General features: G+C 49.3%; 1 protein-coding gene across 1 annotated transcript in view; it reads right to left on the bottom strand.

The window, feature by feature from the left end:
• Nucleotides 1-8,823: 8,823 nt before the first annotated feature.
• Nucleotides 8,824-24,884, bottom strand: part of LOC105487379 (signal sequence receptor subunit 1) — a 43,507-nt gene continuing 27,446 nt past the window's right edge. Inside the window, exon 9 of the mRNA XM_071097675.1 lies at nucleotides 8,824-8,973. Within this exon, the coding sequence (XP_070953776.1) occupies nucleotides 8,949-8,973 (25 nt within the window). The 3' untranslated portion in view covers nucleotides 8,824-8,948. The remainder of the gene's footprint in view (nucleotides 8,974-24,884) is intronic.

Raw genomic sequence — 24,884 nt, 5'->3', positions numbered from 1 at the left:
AGCCTGGGCAACAGAGCGAGACCCTGTCTCAAAACTAAACAAACAAACAAACAAATAAATAAATAACTCAGATCAGCTTCTACAAAAACGAGAATGGGTTAGCCCACATTGACAAAAAGTCCAGAAAGTGACTTTGGTTAGATGCAGGTCCACCAAGGCTAGTGTTCAAACCCACTGTGTTCCATTTCCTGGTTCTGCTTTATTTCTCAGGGAGGGCCCCTGCCAGGCAGCAGAGTCGCTCAGCTTATGTGCAGCCAGCTTGGCGACTACAGCTGCTCGTCCCAACAAGAGACCAGGACTTCAGGCTGGTCTGAGGCAGGTGCCCACCTCTGGGTCACATGCCATTCTTGAAGCAGTGGGCAAGTCAAATATCCCCACCCCTCCTGCACAGAAAAGGGGAGGATCCCAAGAGGGGAACGTGGGGGCTGCCTCCAGGAGGAGAAGAAAGACTTGTGGGTCCACTGCAGACAGCCAGGTGGAGATGTCTCAAGCCCAGGGGTCGGGTAAGAGCTACAGCCAGGTTTGGGTTATTGTGGGAAGAGCCATAGGAGTGAATGAGATCAGGAAAGGTGGCGGGGGCAGGGGAGCCCTAGAGACCTAGGAAAGAGACAGACAGGCTGGGGAAGAGTCAGGGGACAGTGGTGAGACGCTCAAAGAGGAAGTGGGCGAAAACAATGTTGCCTAAGAAGAGGGAGCCCAGTTCCCTGAAGGCGTGGGTGAAGACAGGCCATTGGGCTGAGACGATGGGCAAAGGGCAGGGTGTGGGCAGAACTGGTTTGGGACCCAGGGCAGTGGAAGAGCAGAGCAGTCCTTGCCGAGACCAAGGGACAGCAGAGCTGAATGACCGCAATGCATTACCCGCTGCGCTTTGCAAATAAAATGCGGACTGTGCAAGAAAGCGTGACTTTCAGTGTCTATTCGTGTCCAGGAACAGCGACCAGGGCAAGTGCTGGAGTGCGCCAGGCCGGGCGAGGCAGGGAGGGACTGAGGGCTGGGTCCGGGGGAGAGGAGTGGCCAGGGAGGAGGGGCGACCCAAAGGCCTCCGGAGATACGCTGACAGAAGGTAAAAACAAGGAACAAAGCGAAACCACACACAAGACAGCAGCATGGAGTCCAGGCCCTGCCCTCTGCAGCAGCTGCAGCGCAGGGGCTCTGGGGCTCTCCCTGCTGTCTGTGGAATTTCCAGGCCAGCGCATCTGACTGGCCTGGCCTGGGGCAGTGAGTGGGGATTTGGATGTTTCCAGAGAAGGGAAGATCGCGGTGAGAAAACCGCTCCGCAGCTCCAGAGGGGTCGATCCCCCGACAGAGGGAGGGGGCGTGGGCGCCACGTGGCAGCGCTGAGGCTTGAGTGCTGGACCGGCCCAGCGAGGAAGGTCCCAAAGGCAGCTCTTCTCCCCAAAGACAGGCCTTGCGTTTGCTGGGCGGGCTCCACTCCCAGTCCTGCTTCAGGTAGAAAAGGGAGGAGGGTGCCGGACCAGCTTGACCCGGTCTCCGCAGGGGCAGAGCGAACAGCACTCCTTACCTTCGGCCTGCAGAGCCCCTCAAGCAGCAGAGAACCACACATTCTCCTGCCCTTGGAAAAAGTTGACCCGCTTCACAGTGAAGCCTGAGAAGCGAGGTGAGGGCGGCGGGGGGATTTCGATGAGACTTGCAGACGCCTGTCTTCTTCCCAGCGCCCACCGAGGGATGGTGACGCTAGGACAGCTGAAGCTGGCACACCACATCTGATCAGTGTTCCTCAAGCACCCCTTTGTCCATGCACCCTCCCTGCCCAACACCTCCAACGGCCTCTAAGTCTTGGAGAATGACATCCAAGCTCTGCTTCCCGAACAGGCCCAAGCCCACCCTGCCTCCCAGTTGATCCGACCATGCCCACCGTCTGTCACCCTGTGCAGCTATGCCCTGTGGTGACCACGCCCACAGACGACCTCAGCCCTGGTGACCATGCCCACGGATGGGCACGACCTTGAATGGCTCTGCTCTTGATAGTCACTCTCCTTGTAGCCATGTCCTGTGATGGCCATGCCCACCAGTGAGCATGCCTTCGGGTGACCACTCTCAGACACCCTGGGATCCAGCTGCCCTCACACCCCCAGGGCATGCCTGGGCACACCTGCCCTCTCTTTGGTCCTCCCCTGAAATGCCCTCCACATCCTAAATCCTTCTTCCAAACCCCGTTCTGCTCCTTCAGCCTCACCACCTCCTTGAGGCCCCCCGGGACTACCCCAGCTCTCTGGTGTTCACTCGCTTGGTGTTCACTCACCATACATCGGATGGAGTACATTTGCCTTTTTAAAAATAAGCTGCGCTGTCTCCACGGCTAGATTTTCAGATCCCGAAGGATAGGATGGAGGCAATTATTCTTTTTTGCGTACCATCCAAAACTTAGCCCAGCACCAAATACCTTTTAGCTATTCAGTCTATGTCTCTCTCTTTTTTTTTTTTTTGAAATGGATTTTTTTGTTCTGTGGCCCAGGCTGGAGTGCAATGGCATGATCTTGGCTCACTGCAACCTCCGCCTCCTGGATTCAAGCGATTCTCCACCCTCAGCCTTCCCAGCAGCTGAGATTACAGGCACCTGCCACCACGCCCAGCTAATTTTTTGTATTTTTAGTAGAGACGGCGTTTTACCACGTTGGCCAGGCTGGTCTTGAACTCTTGAGCTCAGATGATCCACCCGCCTCAGCCTCCCAAAGTGCTGGGATTTCAGGTTTGAGCCACTGCACCCAGCCTGGCTCCCAAGAGCTTTCTAATGTGCAAGGAGGGCTGGGACTGGCTGATCTAAGGGTACCCCGGGAGTGCCATTGTGTGGTCAGCTTCTAGGATTGGGAGCCAAACAGCCCCAGTCCAAGTTCTCACCCCACTCTCTGTGTGCGATCCGGCAGCCCTAGGCCTCAGTCATCTTCATCTCCCACATGGGTTTAAAATGCCCACTGCCCAGAACATACAGTCCCCGCAGAGCTGTAGATGAGTCGGAGCCCCTAAAGCCATAGCCCCCAATCCTCCCTCAGCACTTAAAGCCTTCACTGAGACAGACTCTCAGTCTGGGTCTCAGGCTGAGCCACTGTGCTCAGCCAAACATTTCTTTCTCTTTCTGTCTTTCCTTCCTTCCTTCCTTCCTTCCTTCCTTCCTTCTTTCCTTCCTTCCTTCCTTCCTTCCTTCCTTCCTTTCTTCCTTCCTTCATTTTCTCTTTTCTTCTCTTTTTTCTTTTCTATTCTGTTCTCTTCCTCCCTCCCTTCCTTCCTTCCTTCCTTCCTTCCTTCCTTCCTTCCTTCCTTCCTTCCTTCCTTCCTTCCTTTTTCTTTCTCTCTTTCTTTCTTCTTCTTTTATTTTTTAGATGAAGTGTCACTCTTGTTGCCCAGGCTGGAGTGCAGTGGCACCATCTCGACTCACCGCAACCTCTGCCTCCCGGGTTCAAGGGATTCTCTTGCCTCAGCCTTCTGAGAAGCTGGGATTACAGACATGTGCCACCACGCCCAGCTAATTTTTTTTTTTTTTTTTAAACTAAAGATGGGGTTTGTCCATGTTAGTCAAGTCTCAAACTCCCGACCTCAGGTGATCTGCCTGCCTCAGCCTCCCAAAGTGCTGGGATTACAGGCGTGAGCCACTGTGCTCAGCCAAACGTTTGTCTCTCCCTTCCTTCCTTCCTTCCTTCCTTCCTTCCTTCCTTCCTTCCTTCCTTCCTTCCTTCCTTCCTTCCCTCCCTTCCTCCCCCTTCCTCCCTCCGTTTCCTTCCTTCCTTCCTTCCTTCCTTCCTTCCTTCCTTCCTTCCTTCCTTCCTTCCTTCCTTCCTTCTTTTTCTTATTTTTTTTTTTCAGATGGAGTGTCACTCTTGTTGCCCAGGCTGGAGTGCAGTGGCACAATCTCAGCTTATTGCAACCTCCGTCTCCTGAGTTCAAGTGATTCTCCTGCCTCAGCCTCCCAAGTCTCTGGGATTACAGGCGCCTGCCCACCGCGTCCAACTAATTTTTGTTATTTTTTAGTACAGACGGGGTTTCGCCATGTTAGCCAGGCTGGTCTTGAACTCCTGACCTCAGGTGATCCACCCGCCTCGGCCTCCCAAAGTGCTGGGATTACAGGTGTGAGCCACCGCGCCCGGCCCAAACATTTCCTTTTCTAAGAGGCCGTGGGGTGTCCTGGATCCGGGCAAAAAGGGCAGTTCAGGGCATGGGGCCCTTTGAGGAGACATCCTTGTTGGCCGGTCTTGGTACTGCTGCTCACCTGAGCCTGGAGAGTGGACCCCAGTCTTGCAATATTCCTCCAGCCCGCTGCCCACGGACAGGAGTGCTGCCTGTGAAAGCCATGGGTCCCGTTTGTGTCCCAGAGTGTTGAACAAGATCCTCCTATACACCACATCATCACACTACATGCCGGGAAGGCCGCAGGATTCTGGGACTGGAGCTCAGTTTTTTGTTTTTTGGTTTTTTTTTATTGATACTAGAGAGAGGCTTAGACACTTTTCTAATTCTAAGAACCTGCTTAGAATGATAAAAACTGAAGGGGAAGGGGCTTCGCGCATTTTCAGGAGCTTGGGGACTGCAAGTGTTCCACGTTTATCTGAAGATGAAGTTAACAGGATCATGAGGTAAGGAAGCGCAGGCTTCAACTTCAGATGGCATCTCTGAAGTAGTGTGCGAAGCCTTTCTCCACACAGACAGTCAAGTCCACAGGAAATCCTGTCTGCCATATGCTGAACTGAGTCTCCCCAAAATCCACATGGGGAAGCCCCCACTACCTCAGAATATGGCCATATCTGAGACAGGGCCCTTACAAAGGTAATTCAGCTTCAGTGAGGCTATCAGGCTGGGTCCTAATTCAGTTTGACAGGTGTCCTTATAAGAGGAGCTTGGAACATAGACTTGGAGGATGCGGCGGGAGGAGACGCCTGCAAACCGAGGAGAGGCCTGGGGGAAACAGCCCTGTCGAAGGCCTCCCTCTCAGGCTTCCAGCCCCCGGACTGCAAGGCAATCTGTCCGTACTGTGTAAGCCCCCAGACGGAGGGCTTTCTTGTGGCATCCGGCCCTGACCAGTGCACTGCCCTGGGTGGACTTTCTGCATGTTCCTGATACGGCTGACAGACAGGTGGATGACGACGGGGCTTCTTCATTGTGGAGTCTCATGAGATGCTGCGGGCACATCACACAGGACAGTCTCCATCAGCACTAGGGACCGGCACAACCATCGCAATGACAACCCTTCTCTTAATGCTCACAGGAGAATGGATGACCCAAGGTCTAAGGTCCAAGGCCTGTGCTGGACAAGTTATAAACCAAATCCACAAATCTTCGCTGGGCTCCTGCAGTACCTTACCAGGTGTGGAAAGCGCTGCCTTAGTCATTGCTGGCCGCTGCTCACATTTCTTATTTACTTATTTATTTATTTATTTATTTATGTAGAGACTGAATCTTGCTCTGTCGTCCAGGCTGAAGTGCAGTGGTGCAATCTCGACTGTCTGCAACCTCCGCCTCCCAGGTTCAAGTGATTCTGGTGCCCCAGCCTCCCGAGTAGCTGGGATGACAGGCACCCCCCATCATGCCTGGCTAATGTTTGTATTTTTAGTAGAGATGGGGTTTCACAATGTTGGTCATGCTGGTCTCGAACTCCTGACCCCAAGTGATTCGCCCACCTCCGCCTCCCAAAGTGCTGGGATAACGGGCTTGAGCCACTGTGCCCAGTGTGGTTCCCACATTTCATTAAAATGTCTTTGTAGAATTCAGAGAAACAAGAAAAGTTATGGAGTTTTTTTGGGGAAAGCCAGGAAATTCCGCTGTCCTAGAACTGGACAGTGTGTCCTGAGTTCTCTTTGGGAATATTTATTCATCTAACGGGGGTTTCTCAACTCTGGGTGCCCATCTGTAAAATGGATGCTACCAGTTTATCTGTCCAATTTAATGGCAAAATGCCTATGAAAGACAGAGTACGAGGGTAGAAAGAGAACAAGGTGGCACAGTCCCTCTCTCCCACCCACTAAGCTCTGTGACCTTGCTTAGAGGGTTGGTATTGTATTGGGAGTGGTGAGGGGCTGGACAGAGGCGCTCTTGAGGCCCCTTCCAATTCCCCTGTTCCTCTGATCAAATAATAGGTTTGCCAAGTTCCCACACCCTGGACTCTCCTGTCAAGGACCAGAGAGTCTGGGAGCTGCGCCCCTTATCAATTTAGTGCCATGCGGCTCCAAGTTCATCCTTCATTACCTGCTTTGAGCAAATGGACCTGGCCCCTTTAGACATTTCCTTTGTGTGCTGACACGGTGTTAGGTTTTGTCAGAGGCAGCAGTGGTAGGACATGGCCAGAAGGTTTTTCTTCCTGCCCTGTGTGCCCACTTGGCTGACTCCTGCCATGCTGACGGACCCTCCAGCTCCAGGCTCCTGCAGTGCGTGGTGGTCAGCAGCACCCAGCAGCTTCCTCCATCCTCTTCTGTGGCTGACTTCCTCCAGGAAGGCACTTCCGTTACAGGAACAGCTTAACTCTGGCCACCCAGAGCTGGATATCCAGCAAGTCCCACTGCTGTGGCACCAACAGCAACTTCTCAGCCCTCCGGCGAGTCTGGGCAGTGCTCTCTCAAATGAGGGCTCAAGGTGGGAAGGAGCGGTTGGATGAGAGACTGTTTCTTATAGCTGCTTTTCCTGGATGATTGGAGTTGACGTCTTACTAGCCAACCCCTCACTTCTCTAAACTTGTTACAGTTATGTCAAATTTTCCCCATTCAAATTCATATGTGGTTTCCTCTCTTGATTGGCACAGCATTGGTACCATGTGCAGCTGCAGCCATAGACCTGCGAAGATGGAATTTGGAAGCTGGTTGTGCCTTCGGGCTTGAGCACAGTGCTGAGCTCCTTGCTGGTGGGACATTGGGTTCCTACTGGGAACAGACTTACCATCCTGTGTAGTCTGCTGATACATGATCACCCCTAGATCCAGGACATGACCAAGCCCCAAGGGTGATGGCAGCACAGCCTTCCAAGAGACATCTGGGGTTTCCACCTGTGACCCTGGGAACACCGGAAGCATTTCTGGGTGCTGGAATCAAGGCACTGCATGGATGCCCAGAAATGCTCCTAAGCGGCCTCAGAGTCACGGGTCTCTGCCGCACCGTTTAGCAGATGGCATCACCCTGAGCAAGGGACCCTGCCGGGGACCACTGGGCAGCGTGGCCCAGGCTCACCCATCTTCAGATCGGGGCACTGGGCATCTGTCACATGTCCAGAATACCATACCATTGTCGCAGAAGGCTTGAAACCAACGACGGGCACACAGAAGAGAAAGGCACATCTGGTCAAATCAAAGCGCTTCAAATATTGCGACTGTCCCAGCACCTCAGTCTCAGGAGAGCCAGTGGCGGCTTCCTTCAGTCTGGCTGATTCCTCACCTCTCTTCAATCCATCTCTTTCTCAGAGGTCCCTGTACCGGCATCACCCATCGGGGAACTGATCAGCAAAGCAGTTCTGGGCCCTATTCCAGGCCGACTGACTCAGAATTTCGGGGCTGGAGCCCACTAGTCTGTATGTGGACAGGTCCTGCAGGCGACTGTGCTGTGCGGTGAAGTGCAACAATGACTCACTCACGTGCCAGGGGCGAATCCTGGCAGGCCCAGCCTGCAAATCACTGAATGCACCCCCATCCCCCCCGCTGGCTGACAGGGGCTCACCACCGACCCCCAACACACACAGTGTTAATCTTTGAATTCACATGTAGAGCTTGTTTTAAAACGCAGGTTCCTGGGTCAGCTCCCTGAGATTCTGCTGGAGTAGGTATGTGGGTGCGTTCCGGGTGGTTCTGATGCGTGTTGAGGGTGCGATCCCTCTCTCCGCCTGTGACTGTGTGCGCACGTGTGTGTGCCTCTATCAGGTGGCAAGTGAGCACCGCGTCTCCGCCCTCTCCTGTCTTCACCTCAGATGCGGTGCGCCTCTGCTCCTGCTGCCTCCCAGGTCCCCTGTGTCCTTCTTACCTTTACCTTGTTTCAAAACCCCACTCCCATTCTCAAAGGCTCAGTTCAAAGATCTCCTCCTGAAGCCTCTCGCCCTCCCCCCACTCTCACCCACCACCTGCAACGTGCTCTTGCTGCAAGTCCATAGTATTAGTTATGGGCCCGGCTCGTGTGAAGACAGGCAGGGGCTGTCTTATTCAGCTGTGACTCCCCAGAGCCTGGCACTCAGCAAGAGATTCATACTTATTTGTAGGCCTTTCAATTCAATTTATTTCCGTCTAATTTGATTCAGGGCAATTCAACTCCATTCACGTCAGCACAAGGAAAGAGCGCTGCGGAGCCCACAATGGGCACCAACACACAGACAGCGGCCTCAGGCAGCCCGGCTGGAAGGAGCCCACTGGTCTCACAGAGTGGCACTGCTCGGCCTGGGCACCGAGCACTCCCCGCGCCTCAGGCCTCTCCAGACATGCCCCCTCCACCGCCCCTCCTGAGGACGCTCATCTTTGAAAATGTCCTAAGACGGAACTGGAAGCTCTAAGGTATGCGTTGCAACCATCACATGGCAGGGGCTGGCGGGCTTCACGCAGAGCCCCCCGTCGTGTGGCCTCAGTCACCATCAGCGTAGTGGGTGGGGGCAGCTGACCCAAGGGGACGACTGCATGGGTCTCACGGTTCAGCCAGTCCTTGCTGGCGGGACCTGCATCCCCATCCTACTGGCTGGGAGTAGGACTGGTTTCCTGGGAAATCACCCATAAACAGCACACAACAGCTGTTCTTCAGCCACAAAACCCTCGTGACACAGCCATGCCCAGGGGTGACTTCCCAGAGCCATGGGTGGAGCACCCGGTTGAGTGGGCTGCTGCTGTCCTAAGTTTCACAAATTGCAAAACGATGCAGAAAAGATGGCGGGTCTCCAGGAACAGCTGCTCTGGGGGATGTCCTGAAGCAGCCACGGTGGAAGCGCTGGCCTTGCACCTGGAGACCGCGAGGCGCCCGAGCTGCAGGAGCGGCCACATGTCATCAGTGCGTCTCCCTCCTCCGGCGTCTGAAAGAGCAAAGGGAGACAGTGACCTCCTGCGAGGCTTCCGGACGCCCCTCCAGGCACTTCCTTACTGGTGCGCGAAGCGTGTGGCTGGACAGAGGCAGCAAGGCGCGGGGCCCAAGACTCTCTGCTACTCTGTCCGGGCCAAAGAGTTCCCACGATCAAAGACCCAGAGACTCTCCCCTCACACCCACGCACCCTCCCATGAAGAAACACATGGAAAAATCGAGGATGGGGTTCAAAGTTTCTACAACAGGTCCATTTTGTGATTCCCCAAAGGAAGGATAAATACCATGCTTTTTTCTTGGGATTTGATCAGACTTTCATGCTTTCAGTGAGAATCTGGCATAAAAAGAAACCCCAACATTTCGCCATGCTTCATGAGTAAAGCAGTGAAAACCGCACACGAAGACCCAGCTGGAGAGATTTGGAGGGCTCTGCTTTGTCACTCAGTCAGCTCCCAAATCTCACTCATTCTTTCTTTCACTCAACGAATCTTTATGAAGTGCCTACTATGTGCCAGGCCCATAGGAGCTGGGGCACCATCGTGAACAAGATGAGGTCCCCTGAGCCTTGCAGTCGAGCGGGGGAAGAGACACACACCAGGATGGCTTGGTCAGTGCAGGTGAGGCACTGTAGCCAGGACTCGGGTGAGGGGACAGACACCTACCCTGACTGCGGGTGCCTGCAGGGGTCTACACAAGCTTTCTTAGAAGAGGGGTCATGAATATGGAGGTTGTAAAAAATAAATAAGACCCCACCGTTCCCAAGTCATCAGTATCCACATCACCAGTCACAGGCCAACCCAGCAGCACCATGTGGCCCTGGAGATGCTGAGCTAGGAAGGCCAGAGCATTGCTGCAGGGCTATTCTTGCCAAAAAGGCAGAATCTGAATGTGATCCAGGGGAAGGATCCCACAAACTCTCACTGGGGTACTCTCTGCAAAACAACTAGCCTGCATTCTTTAAAAATGCCAGGGACGCTGAAAGAGAGGCTGTTCCAGAACAATGGAGACCAAGACATGACAACTAAACGCACTATGTGATCCCAAACCAGGAAACAAAATAGCCGTCAAGAGGATTACTGAGACAATTAGTGAAGTCTGAACACAGCCTATAGTTTAGAAACCGTTGCATAAATGTTAAATTTCCTGACTTTTATAACCGTAGTTTAGTTATATAAGAGAATGTTTGGGCCGGGCGCAGTGGCTCACACCTGTAATCCCAGCATTTTGGGAGGCCAAGGCGGGTGGATCACCTGAGGTCCGGAGTTCAAGACCAGCCTGACCAACATGGAGAAATCCCATCTCTACTAAAAATACGAAATTAGCTGGGTGTGACAGCACATGCCTGTAATCCCAGCTACGGGAGGCTGAGACAGGAGAATCGCTTGAACCTGGGAAGCAGAGGTTGCGGTGAGCCAAGATCGCGCCATTGCACTCCAGCCTGGACAAGAGAGCGAAACTCCGACTCAAAAAAAAAAAAAAGAGAGAGAATGTTTGTTGTTAGAAGGTAAACACTGGTGTATCTGGGGAAAGGGGACGTGGTATGCCTGCAATTTACTCCCAAAGAGCTCAGAAAAAAATACATATGGGGGGTGTGTGCATTTGTATGTGGTGAAATGCTAAGCACGATCTGGGTGAAGGTGAATGGTATAGGGAGTTTCTTTATACTATTTTGAAACTTTTGTGTAAGTTTGAAGGTGGCAGAGTGTCTGGGAGAGAGGGCAGCCTGTGCAGGCAGGAGGTGGCACCAGTGTGGTGCGCACAGGGAGGGAGCTGCCGGGCTGGAGTACAAATTCACAGGAGGACCAGTGAGACAGAAGGGCCAAAGGGCAGGCAGAAGCTAATGGTGGAGAACTTTGTCCTGATGGCTGTGGGGAACCTTTAGGGGCAGGAGAGAGCAACAGGGTCAGAATGCCATTTGACAATGACCACAGAAGCAGCTCAGGTGGTGGGCTGGAAGGGGACCAGACTGGCAGCTGGGAGAGTGGGGCAGGGCTCTCGCAGCACTGCAGGCAAAGGCAGCACCGCACCCACAGGGGCAGCATATGGGAACCAAGAGCTTGCCACATATTCCCAAGGCCCAGAGCAGGGTAGGGCCACAGAAGAGCTGGATATAAGAGACTGTTAAGAGGCAGGAGGATGGAGGGGGTCTGCAAAAAGGGAGTTTCTTCTGGAAGTGATGGCACCAACGGAGACAGGAAATACTGCAGGAGAAAGTGGTTTAGGGGGCTGGGCGCGGGGGCTCACACCTGTAATCCCAACACTTTGGGAGACCGTGGCGGGTGGATCACCTGAGGTCAGGAGTTCGAGACCAGCCTGACCAACATGGAGAAACCCCGTCTCGACTAAAAATACAAAAAATTAGCTAAGCGTAGTGGTACATGCCTGTAATCGCAGCTACTCGAAAGGCTGAGGCAGGAGAATCGCCCGGGAGGTGGAGGTTGCAGTGAGCCAAGATTGCGCCATTGCACTCCAGCCTGGGCAACAAGAGCAAAACTCCGTCTCAAAAAATAAAAAATTAAAAAAAAAGAGAGAAAAAAAGTGGTTCAGGGAAGGAAAATGATTGATCCCCATATGGCGTTCCGGGTGCCTCTGGGGTACGCGTGTTTGGCTGGATATGTCTGCCGCTCACTGGAGAGAGTGGGGGCACTCCTGGGGCCAGCCTACCCACGTCCATATCCTGGCTACCTTGCTCACTAGCGGGGCGGCCTTACCGTTCTACATATACCTCAATCTGCTCAGCTCTAGAATGATATTATAACCTATCTCAAATCGAGAGCGGTATGAGTGCACACAAGCCAAATAAATGCTTTGAGGAGTCTCAGGTCAGAGCTCAGTGCTCAGTAAGGGGCAGCACCCCCCACCCATTTCAGGTGGCCTTGCAGCTATCAAAGGGTAAGAAGTACCAGGAAGGGGGCACAGAACACGGCCCTGGGCAACAGGAGCCTCATCAGTGACAAGCTCCCCCCGCCCTCAGTGTGCTTGTGCCGTCCGGCCACATGGCTGCTCAGGGACATTGTGCTGTGAGCCACGGCTTGTCCTGGATAACGGTGTGCAGCATGGTGTGGGAGAACCGGCAGCACCTGCTAAAATGCAAACTCCTGGGCCCCAGCCCAGTGTCAGAGCCTCTCTGGGGAAGGCATCCTGAGCCTTGCACTTCAAGGAAGCCCCACCCTTTACTAAACCCCCAGTCTCAGGAGCAATTCAGCCTGCAAGTGCCGAAGAGCAGGAAGGAATTGCTGAAGGAATGTGTTTTTGGAGGGAGAGAGCTAATGGCAATCATTTCCATCTTTTATCTCAGGTCATCACTTGGACCCTTTAATTTACATAACTCAATAGACTCTGTAAGGTTTCAAGGAGTCAATTATCATCTTAATAAAGGCAGTGTTTCCTTGAAAACAAAATTGCTCTATGGAAATATATTTCCATATATATATATATATATTTTTTTTTTGGTCTTTTTTTTTTTTCTTTTTGTGGAGAACGGGGTCTCGCTATATTACCCAGGGAGGTCTTGAACTCCTGGGCTCAAGCTATCCTCCCGCCTCTGCCTCCCTGAGAGCTGGGATTACAGGCGTGAGCCACTGTGCACGGCCCAGGAATGTATTTTTCAAAAGACCCATGTAGGTTGCAGGATGTTTTACCTTGGCCTGGATAACATGATTTTTGACAAAGAAAGAAGTGATAGCTCTCTTCCAACATTTCAGGTGCAAGGCCACCTGAAATGAGTGGGCGGTGCTGCCCCTTACTGTTGTAAGGGACAGAAGGCAGATTTTTTTTTTTTTTTTTCCTAAGAAGATCTGCAGAGCAGAACTAGGACATCAACAGGGAAGTTGATTTGGGTTCAAGGAGGAACTAGTATTTGAGCTGTCCAAAGGCTGGCCACCTGGCCAGGCAGAGGTGCTCATACAGGTGGTTATAGAAGAGGGTCCTGCATTGGGTAAAGAGCTGGAGGAGATGACTCTTAAGATTCTTTCCAACTCGAACATTAAGTAGAAGATGAGAGGCCTCCCAGAAGTTCACAGGGAGGAGTAAGTTGCTGGCAGTGTTTTTCAGTTGGCTGACAAATAAACGCGGCTTATGTAATGAGGAAATAAATACTCTTAGTGGTGAAAATTTGAAGGCTACTCTGTGCCAGGCATCGGGATCAGCTTTTTCTTAACATGTAGAAACTTTAAGAAGCCAAAACCCTTGACATACAGCAAGGACTTTATAAATATTCCTAGGATAACTAATAACTGTAGTTACTATTATCCCCATTTTACAGATGAAGAGACAGACTGAGACAAGTGACTTGCCCAAGGTAATCTAGCCATTGAGTGGGTAAGTTTTGATTCAAACAAGGGCTAATTCCAAGAGCTACTTTTTTAAATACATAAAAAACTAATTTTTAAATTTTTTTGTAGAGATGGGTTCTTACTATATTGCCCAGGCTGGTCTCGAACTCCTTGCGTCAAGTGATCCTCCTGCCTTGGCCTCCCAAAGCGCTGGGATTACAGGCTAGGATTACTGTTGGAGCTACCGTGCCTGGCCTCCAATGGCTATTCACCATCATACTATACTACTGACTGTCCAGCCACTGAAAAGATTTGATTTGTTCATCTGAAACATCCTGTGTGTATACGTGTGTGGACACGACAGAGGCAAAGTCGAGGGGTGGCCAGCTTTGTCTGTCCTCAGACTGCTCCATTTGGGAGGCAAGGTGAATCTGGACAGCACATGTTGGGCGTGGTCAGGCAGCTCTATAGGTGACCCGCGGGCTTGCCTCACTGCATTCATCTTTCTACCAACACAAACCATTCAAATTACTTAAAAAATCCGAGATTATTTCATTGATGTCTTAGCAAAAGCAGCATTTTTCGTTTTCATTTTAGTTCTGGGGTAGGGGTGGAGCACAGACTGTTAGGCTGGTTGGAGTAGGGGGTTGGCTTTAGGAGAGAATGGTTCCTAACAATCTTGCCTTCTTCCCAGGGTTCTCCAGCTTTCTGGCAATACCCAGGGGCAGACCCGGGAATGGGTTGTTCAGTCACTGCTGTACCGTCCGTGAGCGGCAGAGGGCAGCAAAACACACTCATCTGACGGGCATCAAGGGAGCCTGGGGATAACCAGGTATGCTTTAAAATGTTTTCACATCATTTAGGGAACTTTTACAGAGGAGAAATACTACAGATTTAAAATTATGAAACCAAAAAAACACAGACATGAGTAATTACTTATTCCCTTATGAGAAACTTAGAACCAGGTGTGGTGGTTCACACCTGTAATCTCAGCACTTTGGGAGGCTGAGTTGGGAGGATCACCTGAGGCCATGAATTTGAGACCAGCCTGGGCAGCATGGGGAGACCCTGTCTCTACTAAAAATACAGAAAAATTAGCTGGGCATGGGGGTGTGTGCCTGTAATCACAGCTACTTGGGTGGCTGAGGCACAAGAATTCCTTGAACCTGGGAAGCAGAGGTTGCAGTGCGCTAAGATGGCGCCACAGCACTCCACTCCAGCCTGGGCAACAGAGCGGGACTCTGACTCAAAAAACACAGAAGTGGGCTGGGCGCGGTAGCTCACACCTGTAATCCCAGCACTTTGGGAGGGTGAGGCGGGTGGATCACGAGGTCAGGAGGTCTAGACCAGCCTGGCCAATATGGTGAAACCCCCGTCTCCACTAAAAATACAAAAATCAGCTGGGTGTAGTGGCACCTGCCTGTAGTCCCAGCTACTCACGAGGCTGAGGCAGAAGAATCACTTGAACCCGGGAGGCAGAGGTTGCAGTGAGCCGAGACTGTGCCACTGCACTCCAGCCTGGGTGACAGAGCAAGACACCGTCTCAAAAAAGAAACAAAGAAACAAACAAAAAACCCATAGAAGTATACTTTCACAAATTCTTTTAAAAAAATACCTACATATAATTTAAAATAGAGATGGGGGTCTCACTATGTCAACCAGGCTGGTCTCAAAATCTTGGGCTCAAGTGATCCTCCCACCTTGGCCTCCAAAGTGCTGGGATTACAGGCATGAGCCACTCTGCCCAGCCAACTTTTACAAATTCTTTTTTTTTTGGAGATGGAGTCTCGCTCTCTCACCCAGGGTGGAGTGCAGTGCCACACTCTCGGCTCACCTCCACCTCCTGAGTTCAAGCAATTTTCCTGCCTCAGCCTCCCAAGCAGCTGAGACCATAGGCGCCCACCACCACGCCTGGCTAATTTTTGTATATTTAGTAGAGACGGGATTTCACCATGTTGGCCAGGCTGGTCTCAAACTCCTGACCTCAAGTGATCCACCTGCCTTGGCCTCCCAAAGTGCTGGGATTACAGGTATGAGCCACCGTGCCCAGCCTACTTTTATAAATTCTTAAAGACATAGCTAGTCTTTTCCTTTGGTCTCTTTCCTCACAGTGTTCCTGTGGCAGCTTTTGTGTGCCTGTGATGTTATGGAGTTGTTTCCACTGGGAATTTGGCAACTTTGTCATGCGATTAAGGAGAAAATAGTTAAGGTTACAATTCACTCAATTTAGGAACCAACTTTTTATTTTGAAGCTACAGCTGTGATCTACTGTTTCACTTCCCTTTATGGAAGTCACCTAATGGAATTTCACAGAAACCATCTCTAGCAATGCCTATGCACTTGCTTGCCAGTTTCCGTTAAGTTTTTGTTTTAGTAAACGCTTCCTGGTTGAGCTGCTATGTACAACCAAGATGCCATTTCAACTTCTCAAGGTGCAGCAGTCTGATCCGTAACCCCACAAGTTCCCAGCCAGAGATGCAAGCATCTGTGAACCCAAAGCATGCCAATTCAACCTCTTATCTTCTCCCGGCTGTCCAGTGAATGGTGCCGTGGAGAAAGAACCTCAGTAAATGAGGGAGATGGCATCATCACATGAAGGCTCTGGACGCAAACCTGTGTCCAGCTCTGCCACTTAATGGTTGAGGAATTTCTGGCAAGTTATTTCACCTGTGTTCAATTTCCTTATTAGAAAAATGGAGACACACCTACTTCACAGTGTGATAATTAAATAATTCACATGAAACACCTACCATGTGTGCCAGGTCCTGTTTTAAGACTTGGTGAGCTGGTGACAAAATTCTTGCTGTCATAAGCTTACATTCACAAGGGGTGAGTGACGGGCAATGGAAGGACAAGGTAACTTCTGTGTCTGTGTGTGAGAGAGTCTCGCTCTGTTGCCCAGGCTGAGAGAGACAGAGAGAGTCTCTCGCTCTGTCGCCTAGACTGGAGTGCAGTGGCACGATCTTGGCTCACTGCAACCTCCGACTCCTGGGTTCAAGTGATTCTCCTGCATCAGCATCCCGAGTAGCTGGGATTACAGGTGCGCACCACCACACCCGGCTAATTTTTGTATTTTTAGTAGAGATGGGGTTTCACCATATTGGCCAGGCTGGTCTTGAACTCCTGACCTTAAGTGATCTGCCCACCTCAGCCTCCCAAAGGGCTGAGATTACAAGCGTGAGTCACCATGTCAGGCCCAAGGTAACTTCTGATAGTGGTGAAGATAATGAGAACAGAGCAGGGTGTGTGGGGCCTTCCATGAGGGGAGTTGTCAGGAAGACTAAGAACAGGGAAGATGGGGGCTGAAACCTGGGCAGAAGGGATTACTGCCAAGGCCCTGATCCTGGACAAGCCTGGCAGGGTAGAGGATGTGGAGGTGGCTGGCCAGGAAGCCTGGAGGGCAGCACAGGAGGGGCAAGGCAGGGAGGGAGAGATCCTGGAGAGCCCTGCAGGCAGTGGTGGAGCACTGATGGTCACCTAAATGTCAGTGGAAGCCAGAGGAGAGTTTCCGGAAGGGAAGAGTCAGGATCTGACCAAGTGGCTTGGACTCCTGTGGGCAAAAAGCTGCAGAGGCAAGGGAGTGTGGCAGGAGTGGCTGCACTGAGCACTGACTGGCACCAACTCGGCAGCAGAGAGGAACTCATGACTTTACAAATAGCAAAGAGAAAGGCTGAGTCCCTGAAAAGGAGAAATACTTCCAAGGATTTTCTATTAAGAATCTTGGGGCCAGGCACAGTGGCTCATGCCTGTAATCCCAGCACTTTGGGAGGCCGAGGTGGGCGGATCACGAGGTCAGGAGATTGAGACCACCGTGGCTAACACAGTGAAACCCCGTCTCTATTAAAAATACAAAAAAATTAGCCGGGCATGGTGGTGGGCGCTTGTAGACCCAGCTACTCGGGAGGCTGAGACAGGAGAATGGCGTGAACCTGGGAGACAGAGTTTGCAGTGAGCCCAGATCGCGCCACTGAACTCCAGCCTGGGTGACAGAGAGAGACTCCGTGTCAAAAAAACAAAAACAAAAAAAGAATCTATCTTGGGCTGGGCACGGTGGCTCATGCCTATAATCCCAGCACTTTGGGAGGCCAAGGCGGGCAGATCATCTGAGGTTGGGAGTTTGAAACCAGCCTGACCAACATGGTGAAACCCCGTCTCTACTAAAAATACAAAAATTAGCTGGGTGTGGTGGCACATGCCTGTTATCCCAGCTACTAAGGAAGCTGGGGCAGGAGAATCACTTGCACCCGGGAGGTGGAGGTTGTGGTGAGCTGAGATCATGCCATTGCACTCCAGCCTGGGCAACAAGAGTGAGACTCTGTCTCAAAAAAAAAAATCTATCTTGACAGGGCACAGCGGTTCACACCTGTAATCCCAGCACAGCACTTTGGGAGGCTGAGGTGGGCAGATCACAAGGTCAGGAGTTCAAGACCAGTGTAGCCAGTATGGTGAAACCCCATCTCTACTAAAAATACAACAATTAGTCAGGTGTGGTGGTGCGCACCTGCAGTCCCAGCTACTTGGGAGGCTGAGGCAGGAGAATCGCTTGAACCTGGGAGGCAGGGGTTGCAGTGAGCTAAGATCGCGCCACTGCACTCCAGCTAGGCGACAGAGACACTGTTTAAAAAAAAAGAAAAAAAGAATCTATCTTGATTTTCTTTCACTATGTAGTGACAATGCATCCAAGTTAAAAAGTGGCTCATTTCTTTTGGGGCCACAAATAAGCTGTCCACAACCACTGGGATTATTAGACTCATTGTAGGAGGCTCAGATAAATTTCACATTTGCATTTATTGCTTCCATTATATAGAGGCACACTACAAACATTCTGAAAAAGAAAAAAAAAAGCCCACCATCCTAACCAAAAACAGCTTTAGCATTTTGGTATATTTCTTTTCAGACTTTGGATTAATCCAAAGTTTAATACTGAATGTTTCAAGCATGGCAGAGAAGACGTAATGCTGGTTCTTACTGCCCTAATATATTTTTTTCCTAACTCCCCAAGCTTGTTATGCTCTAGTATTTTTTATTCTTCAAAGCATTTTTTCCTCTCAGCAGAAAAGGCTAAAAACATTATTAACTAGTAACAAAGAAAACTGATTCTCCGGAGTGTGCACAGCCTCTAATCAAAACTTACTTTTTCTATGAAGAACACGCTTAATTCTATTGCTTAGAATAAAATCTTGAAGGGAAAGAAATCTTAGGTGCTACTGACTTATTGGGTGGGTACACAGATGAGAAAATTAAATCAAGGATCCATCTTGGCTTCCTTAGAAATGTTTAATAAGCAATTAGAGTATGCAGTCTGTGCAATTATTGGGAATCGAAACTCAGTATGGGAGTGGGGGTGGGGGAGACCTTACTTACTCATACCTGTGTGGCGGGGAGTGTCTTTACGATCATCATCTGAAAAGCAAACTAGCTGACAGCCCAACAGTGCCTGTAAAACTAATCTTAAACCACCTTTATTCTAAAACATCACTCTGTTACTTGAAATGTCTAAAAATGTGTGAACTTTTTGTTTGTTTTTGTTTTTGAGACGGAGTCACCCAGGCTGGAGTGCAGTGGTGCAATCTCAGCTCACTGCAACCTCCGCCTCCCGGGTTCAAGTGATTCTCTTGCCTCAGTCTCCTAAGTAGCTGGGATTACAGGTGCCTGCCACCATGCCCAGCTAATTTTTGTATTTTTAGTAGAGACGAGGTTTTACCATGTTGGTCCAGGTAGTCTCGAACTCCTGACCTCATGATCCATCCACCTCAGCCTCCAAAAGTGCTGCGATTACAGGCGTGAGCCACCGTGCCTGACCAAACTTTTAAATAATTTCCAGGAGGGGCCGGGCGCGGTGGCTCAAGCCTGTAATCCCAGCACTTTGGGAGGCCGAGGCGGGCGGATCACAAGGTCAGGAGATCAAGACCACAGTGAAACCCCGTCTCTACTAAAAATACAAAAAATTAGCCGGGCGCGGTGGCGGGCGCCTGTAGTCCCAGCTACTCAGGAGGCTGAGGCAGGAGAATGGTGGGAACCCGGGAGGCGGAGCTTGCAGTGAGCCGAGATCGCGCCACTGCACTCCAGCCTGGGCAACAGCGTGAGACTCCGTCTCAAAAAAAAAAAAAAAAAAAAAAAAAATTTCCAGGAGGAAATTATGATCGAAATTGTGATTTTTTTTTTTTTTTTTTTGCTTGTATTTATATTCCTCATGCATCTTGAGACCAAGCAGGAATATGCACTGGTACTTTAGAAAACATGTTGCACACAAATATTTTCATGATCAGCTTTAATTTAAGGGACATGTAAATCAAAAGATGCATTTGACAGGACAGCAGACTAGTTCAAGCAGGAGGTTAGACCAGTAAGAACAACCAAGAAAGCAAAGTGCTCGTTGGCTTTACCGCACTTAAGAACTGACCCCCAAATAACAGAAACGTTTCTCAAATCTGCACAAGAATTTTAAGGATTCATGACCCCACTTTCATTAAATAGTCCCAGAAGATAACTAAATAACATTTTCAGATAGAACTTCACACTGCAGAAGTTTCATAATAAACAAACCTAAGATATGTTACAGAAATCACATTGAGTTTGCAAGCACTAGAACTCAAATAGAAAACCCAAGACCTTCTGCAATAAATTAGAAAATATAAACAGAAATATTTTAAACGACAAGTATTTTGCCCCAACTAAATTCAGATTTCTTCAATGTTCTCTGACTTGATTTCAAAGTGAACTGAAATCTCATTTTATTCACAGCAGAGCCAAAATTGGAAGTCACTTATTAAATCCTTATGTACAAAGCACCATACTTGGGGCTCTATGCAATTTTGGGTTGGATAAACAAGTCATGTTGAATGACAAAAAGTTAGACTGGGGAGATTGACGGAGAGAAGCAAGCACCTGTGATTTGTTGGTTTGGCGTTACAATAAACACGGGAAGTGAAAATGAGTCACAGGCAGTTAGAATGGCATTAAGGAAACCATTTAGGTCTAAAACTCAGGACTGAAGTGATCAACAGTTAACAGATGAAGCCATGAGAACCGGCAGGCTCTTGCAAGGCTGCTGCAGAGAGCAGGATGGTGAGCCTGAGTGAGCTTGGAGTCAGTCAACAGATTCCTCAACAGAAAAGGAGTGAGGAGCAGGGCCAAAGAAATGAAGGTGAATTTGGGGGGTGGCGTTCAATGGGTTAAATACACAAGTTGATGCCGGGGAACTGAAGCTGAAGAAGGTTCTGGCAAGTGGGGAACCATGAGATCCTGACAGAGCAGGCTTTTGTGGGCAGAAGCCATATTAGAAGAACAGTTAAAGGAAAGCCTGAAATCCTGGCAATGAAAAGGAAGCCAAGAACATAGGAGATATTTTGACAAAGGGGAGAAGCAACAGAACAGGAAGTGAGGCAGGAGAACCACAGAGATGGAAGCCAGGAGGGTGTCCATGGAGACGGGCACAAGAGAAAATCAACCAGAGACTGAGAAAGCGGCGGGAAGGAAAGGTTTCATCTGGAGAGAAAAGCCTCTCAAGGCTGGGAGGGACAGGAGCTGGTGACCATGAAGCAGTTCAGACTCAGCTCTGAGCCCCTTGTGGAGACCACAGGCGGCACAGCAAAGTCCTCGCCGCAGAGCGAAGACCACGCGGCAGAGCGAAGACCATGGACGCACAGACGGGGTTATCCCTTGAAACCAGATCCGGGAGGCCATCGGTCAACAAGCCTGTGTGGTCACAGATGCTTACTGGTGGTTCCTGAAATGAGTATCTCTAGGCAGGGGGCTTCAGTATAAACCAGATGTGTGCTATTCGGGTGGACTTCAAGTAAGGAGTCGAGATAAAACACTTAAGAGTGACCCTTTGGCCACTGCCCTATCTGCAGGCTCAGCCTGCTCTAGATCTGATTCCCACAGTGGAGGGACAGATGAGAAAAATACATAATCATTATGTTTTAGCCAGGAAAAGGCAACTTATGAACTGGATGACATATCAAATGCAAGGCCTTAACATGCATTCACTCTACAAAACTGCTCTGAAGAATTCAAGGGAATGAAATCCGGTTCTCATGCGTACCAAGGACCAACTGCTTTGAATCTTCCACTGTTGATGGTAGCAACCGGTCCTTTTAGCAGAGCCATTTTCCAGACAGTCTGTACTTTTTTTTGTTGTTGTTAGTAGCTATTACTTATTATTTATATGTTTATTTTTTGAGACAGTCTCACTGTCACCCAGGCTGGAGTGCAGTGGCGCAACCTTGGCTCACTGCAACCTCCACCTCCTGGGTTCAAGTGATTCTCATGCCTCAGCCTTGCGAGCAGCTGGGATTACACGCATGCGCCACCACGCTCGGCTAATTTTTTTTTTTTTTTTTTTAAGATCGAGTCTCGCCCTATCTCCCAGGCTGGAGTGCAGTGGCACGATCTCGGCTCACTGTAATCTCTGCCTCCCGGGTTTAAGCAATTCTCCTGCCTCAGCCTCCCAAGTAGCTGGGATTACAGGCATGCACCACCACACCCAGCTAATTTTTATATTTTTAGTAGAGATGGGGTTTCCCTATGTTAGGCAGGCTGGTCTCGAACTCCTGACCTCAGGTGATCTGCCTGCCTTGGCCTCCCAAAGTGTTGGGATTACAGGAGTGAACTACCACGCCCGGCCTTTTTTTTTGTATTTTTTAGTAGAGATGGGCTTTCAACATGTGGCCAGGCTGGTCTTGAACTCCTGACCTAAAGTGGTCCACCCACCTCAGCCTCCCAAAGTGCTGGGATTACAGGAGTGAGGCACCATGCCCTGCCCAGACAGTCTTTATAAATGTGGCTTGACTCTGGAGTGTGATAGCAGAAAAAAATACAGGCAGTGTGTAGTCCCAGCTACTCGGGAGGCTGAGGTAGCAGAATGGCATGAACCCGGGAGGTGGAGCTTGCAGTGAGCCGAGATCGCACCACTGCCCTCCAGCCTGGATGGCAGAGAGAGAGGCTACGTCTAAAAAAAATAAAATTAAATTAAAAAATAAAAATAAAAATAAAAAAACAGGCAGTGCCCCAGAGAATATAAAATATCAAGCAAATCCTAAGTGTTGAAGCTAGAACCCAGGTGAGTGCACTCTGCACTACTGAGAACATGCTCCCTGCCGAAGGGCTCGTACACCTTATTCCAACCAAGCCGGAAACAGCAGCAGACCAAACCTGAGGAGTGGGTGCCTCTGCGCTCCTTGAGGCTGTTTCACTACAGATAACAAGGTTACCCAGGGCAGTTGTGAAGATGAAATGAGGATGTGTGTGACAGAGCAGAGCAGATGCTTGATGTACTCAATCTGAACACTACTCTTGACTACAGTATTTCTCACTCTCCTTTCTAAAATGCCTTTAGGCCTTAAGCTCCTATTTCTATAAATGTTGGGTTGATGAGACTGAAATGGTTTCTGAAAAAACTGTTCAGAAATAGACCGATTTTCTTTGGGTGGTTCAGTCTGATGCTGAAATAAATTCCAAGATGATTTTCAAAAATAACATGAACCCCAACAACTTCACTGGGAAATATGGAGTCTCTTCAAACATGTTCTAAAAAAGAACTGGATGTGCAGGTGTAAGAGATTTATGACAAAACAAAGACTCCCCTTGCCAGCCTTATTTGTTCATCATTAAATCCAGTGCTAGCCATATTACATGCCCATCTTGAAATTTTCATCCTTTAGTTAAAAAAAGAACACTATTTAGCTTACATATGCAGAATTTAACTACTACCTCACCACATCAAAGTCCATAAGGTACCATATACTCTTCCCCATCCCATGCTTCATGGGATGTTACTACAGTATGGTGCTTTACAGCAAAAATGAGAGCAGTCACTTATGTGGCTTACTGAGAGCCAGGCAAATGTTCTAAGCAGCTACACACAGTAACTCCTAACAACCTTAGGAGGCAGGCACCAAAACCTGAAGTATCATACAACTAAGAGGGGATCTGGGATTCAAACCCAGGTAGCCTGACCTGAGCGTTTCCTTTTTTTTCTCTTTTGCTAAATAAAAACTAGGTTTAAGGGAAGAATCATTTATAACAACATTGAATTAAATAAGGGTTTGTAGGTCAAAGAATTAAGACTATTTAGGGCAGACACTTCAAGCATCTCTCAATTCACAAAAGAGCACACCGAGACTCCAAGGATGAGCTGCCTTTGGTTAGTGGCTAGGGTACCGTCAAGACCCAGAGGTCTCCTAACTCGCATGCTAGCACACCACACCACCCCTTTGTTCAACCTCACAGAACTGCCAATGATACTAGCGTATCACCAGGAATACTTATGAACCATACTAACTCACATGGAAGAATGGCAAATGAAAACTGGCCCACATTTTCTTGTTCCTTCTTCAAACAGTAACAGGGTTCTACATAATTGTGAACTAGAAGCTGGGTATGAAAAACAAGCCAGATACAGAGCTCACAGTCCAGAGGGAGACATGTCAACAAGGTGACGGACAGGCTGCTATGGCTACTGACAGAAGTCTACATATGGGATAGCAGGGGAACCAAAAAAAGGCACAGTCAAAACATCTTTGACTGCAATTTGGAGACTTTAAATAAGGATTATCCTTTCTACAGGTATACTGAACTTTCTTTTTAATGCCTCACTGTGCCTATTAAGCAAAATCCATAACATAACACACCAGACAGAAGCCTTACCCTGTGGGCCAGGCGCAGTGGCTCACACCTGTAAGCCAACACTTTGGGAGGCCAAGGTGGGTGAATCACTTGAGCTCAGGAGTTCGAGACCAGCCTGGCAACATGGTGAAACCCTGTCTCTACCAAAAATACAACAAAAAAATTAGCCAGGCCTCTGGTGCGTGCCTGTGGTCCCAACTACTTGGAAAGCTGAAACAGGAGAATTGCTTGAGCCCAAGAGGCAGAGGCTGCCGTGAGCTGAGATCATGCCACTGCACTCCACTCTGGGCAATACAGTGAGACCCCATGTCAAAAAAAAAAAAAAAAAAAGATAAAACATAAAAGCAGCCTCACCCTATAATCTTAGTTCTATACTATCTGGTTCTATAACCCAAGAGCAGATACTTCACTCTCACCTTCAACGTGAAGACAGATCTTTCAATCCTTTAGAGCTTGAAAATGCAATCAACCCATTAAAATGTTTTAAAGACCATGATCCTGTTCATCAAGGAGACTTTAAAGATATGTGATTAACAGAAATTTAAAATGGTATTGTGGGTAACTGAATTATCATAGATACAGTACAGCAAGTATATATGGTGTATTCATTACTGAGATGATTTGAACTTTCCATATTCTATATGTAACCTTGAGCAAGCTACTTAAATTCAGGTTTTGTCTATTCCATCTACAAAATGGGAACAGTATCACCTTCCTTCAGTGAGCTGTCGTGAAGGTGTGTGATATGATGACTAGAAAACAAACACAGCCCATGACTGATGTTTAATAAATGAGTTCCCTTCCCACTTTCTTAAAATGCAGCAAAGTGGTACCCAAACCTAAGAGCTATTATCCCTAAATAATTTCAAAATCTAAAAAAAGAAAAACCTTAGAACCTCAGATGATATAATTAATATAAAAGCCCAGGTTTTTGTATAAATGAAAAGGGATACAAATTCATACAGAATCCATTAGTAACATTCATAAGCGCCCTAAATAAACG

This window comes from Macaca nemestrina, chromosome 5 (genome assembly GCF_043159975.1).
Source record: "Macaca nemestrina isolate mMacNem1 chromosome 5, mMacNem.hap1, whole genome shotgun sequence".
NCBI lineage: Eukaryota > Metazoa > Chordata > Mammalia > Primates > Cercopithecidae > Macaca > Macaca nemestrina.
This window is presented reverse-complemented; position numbering and strand designations above follow the sequence as displayed.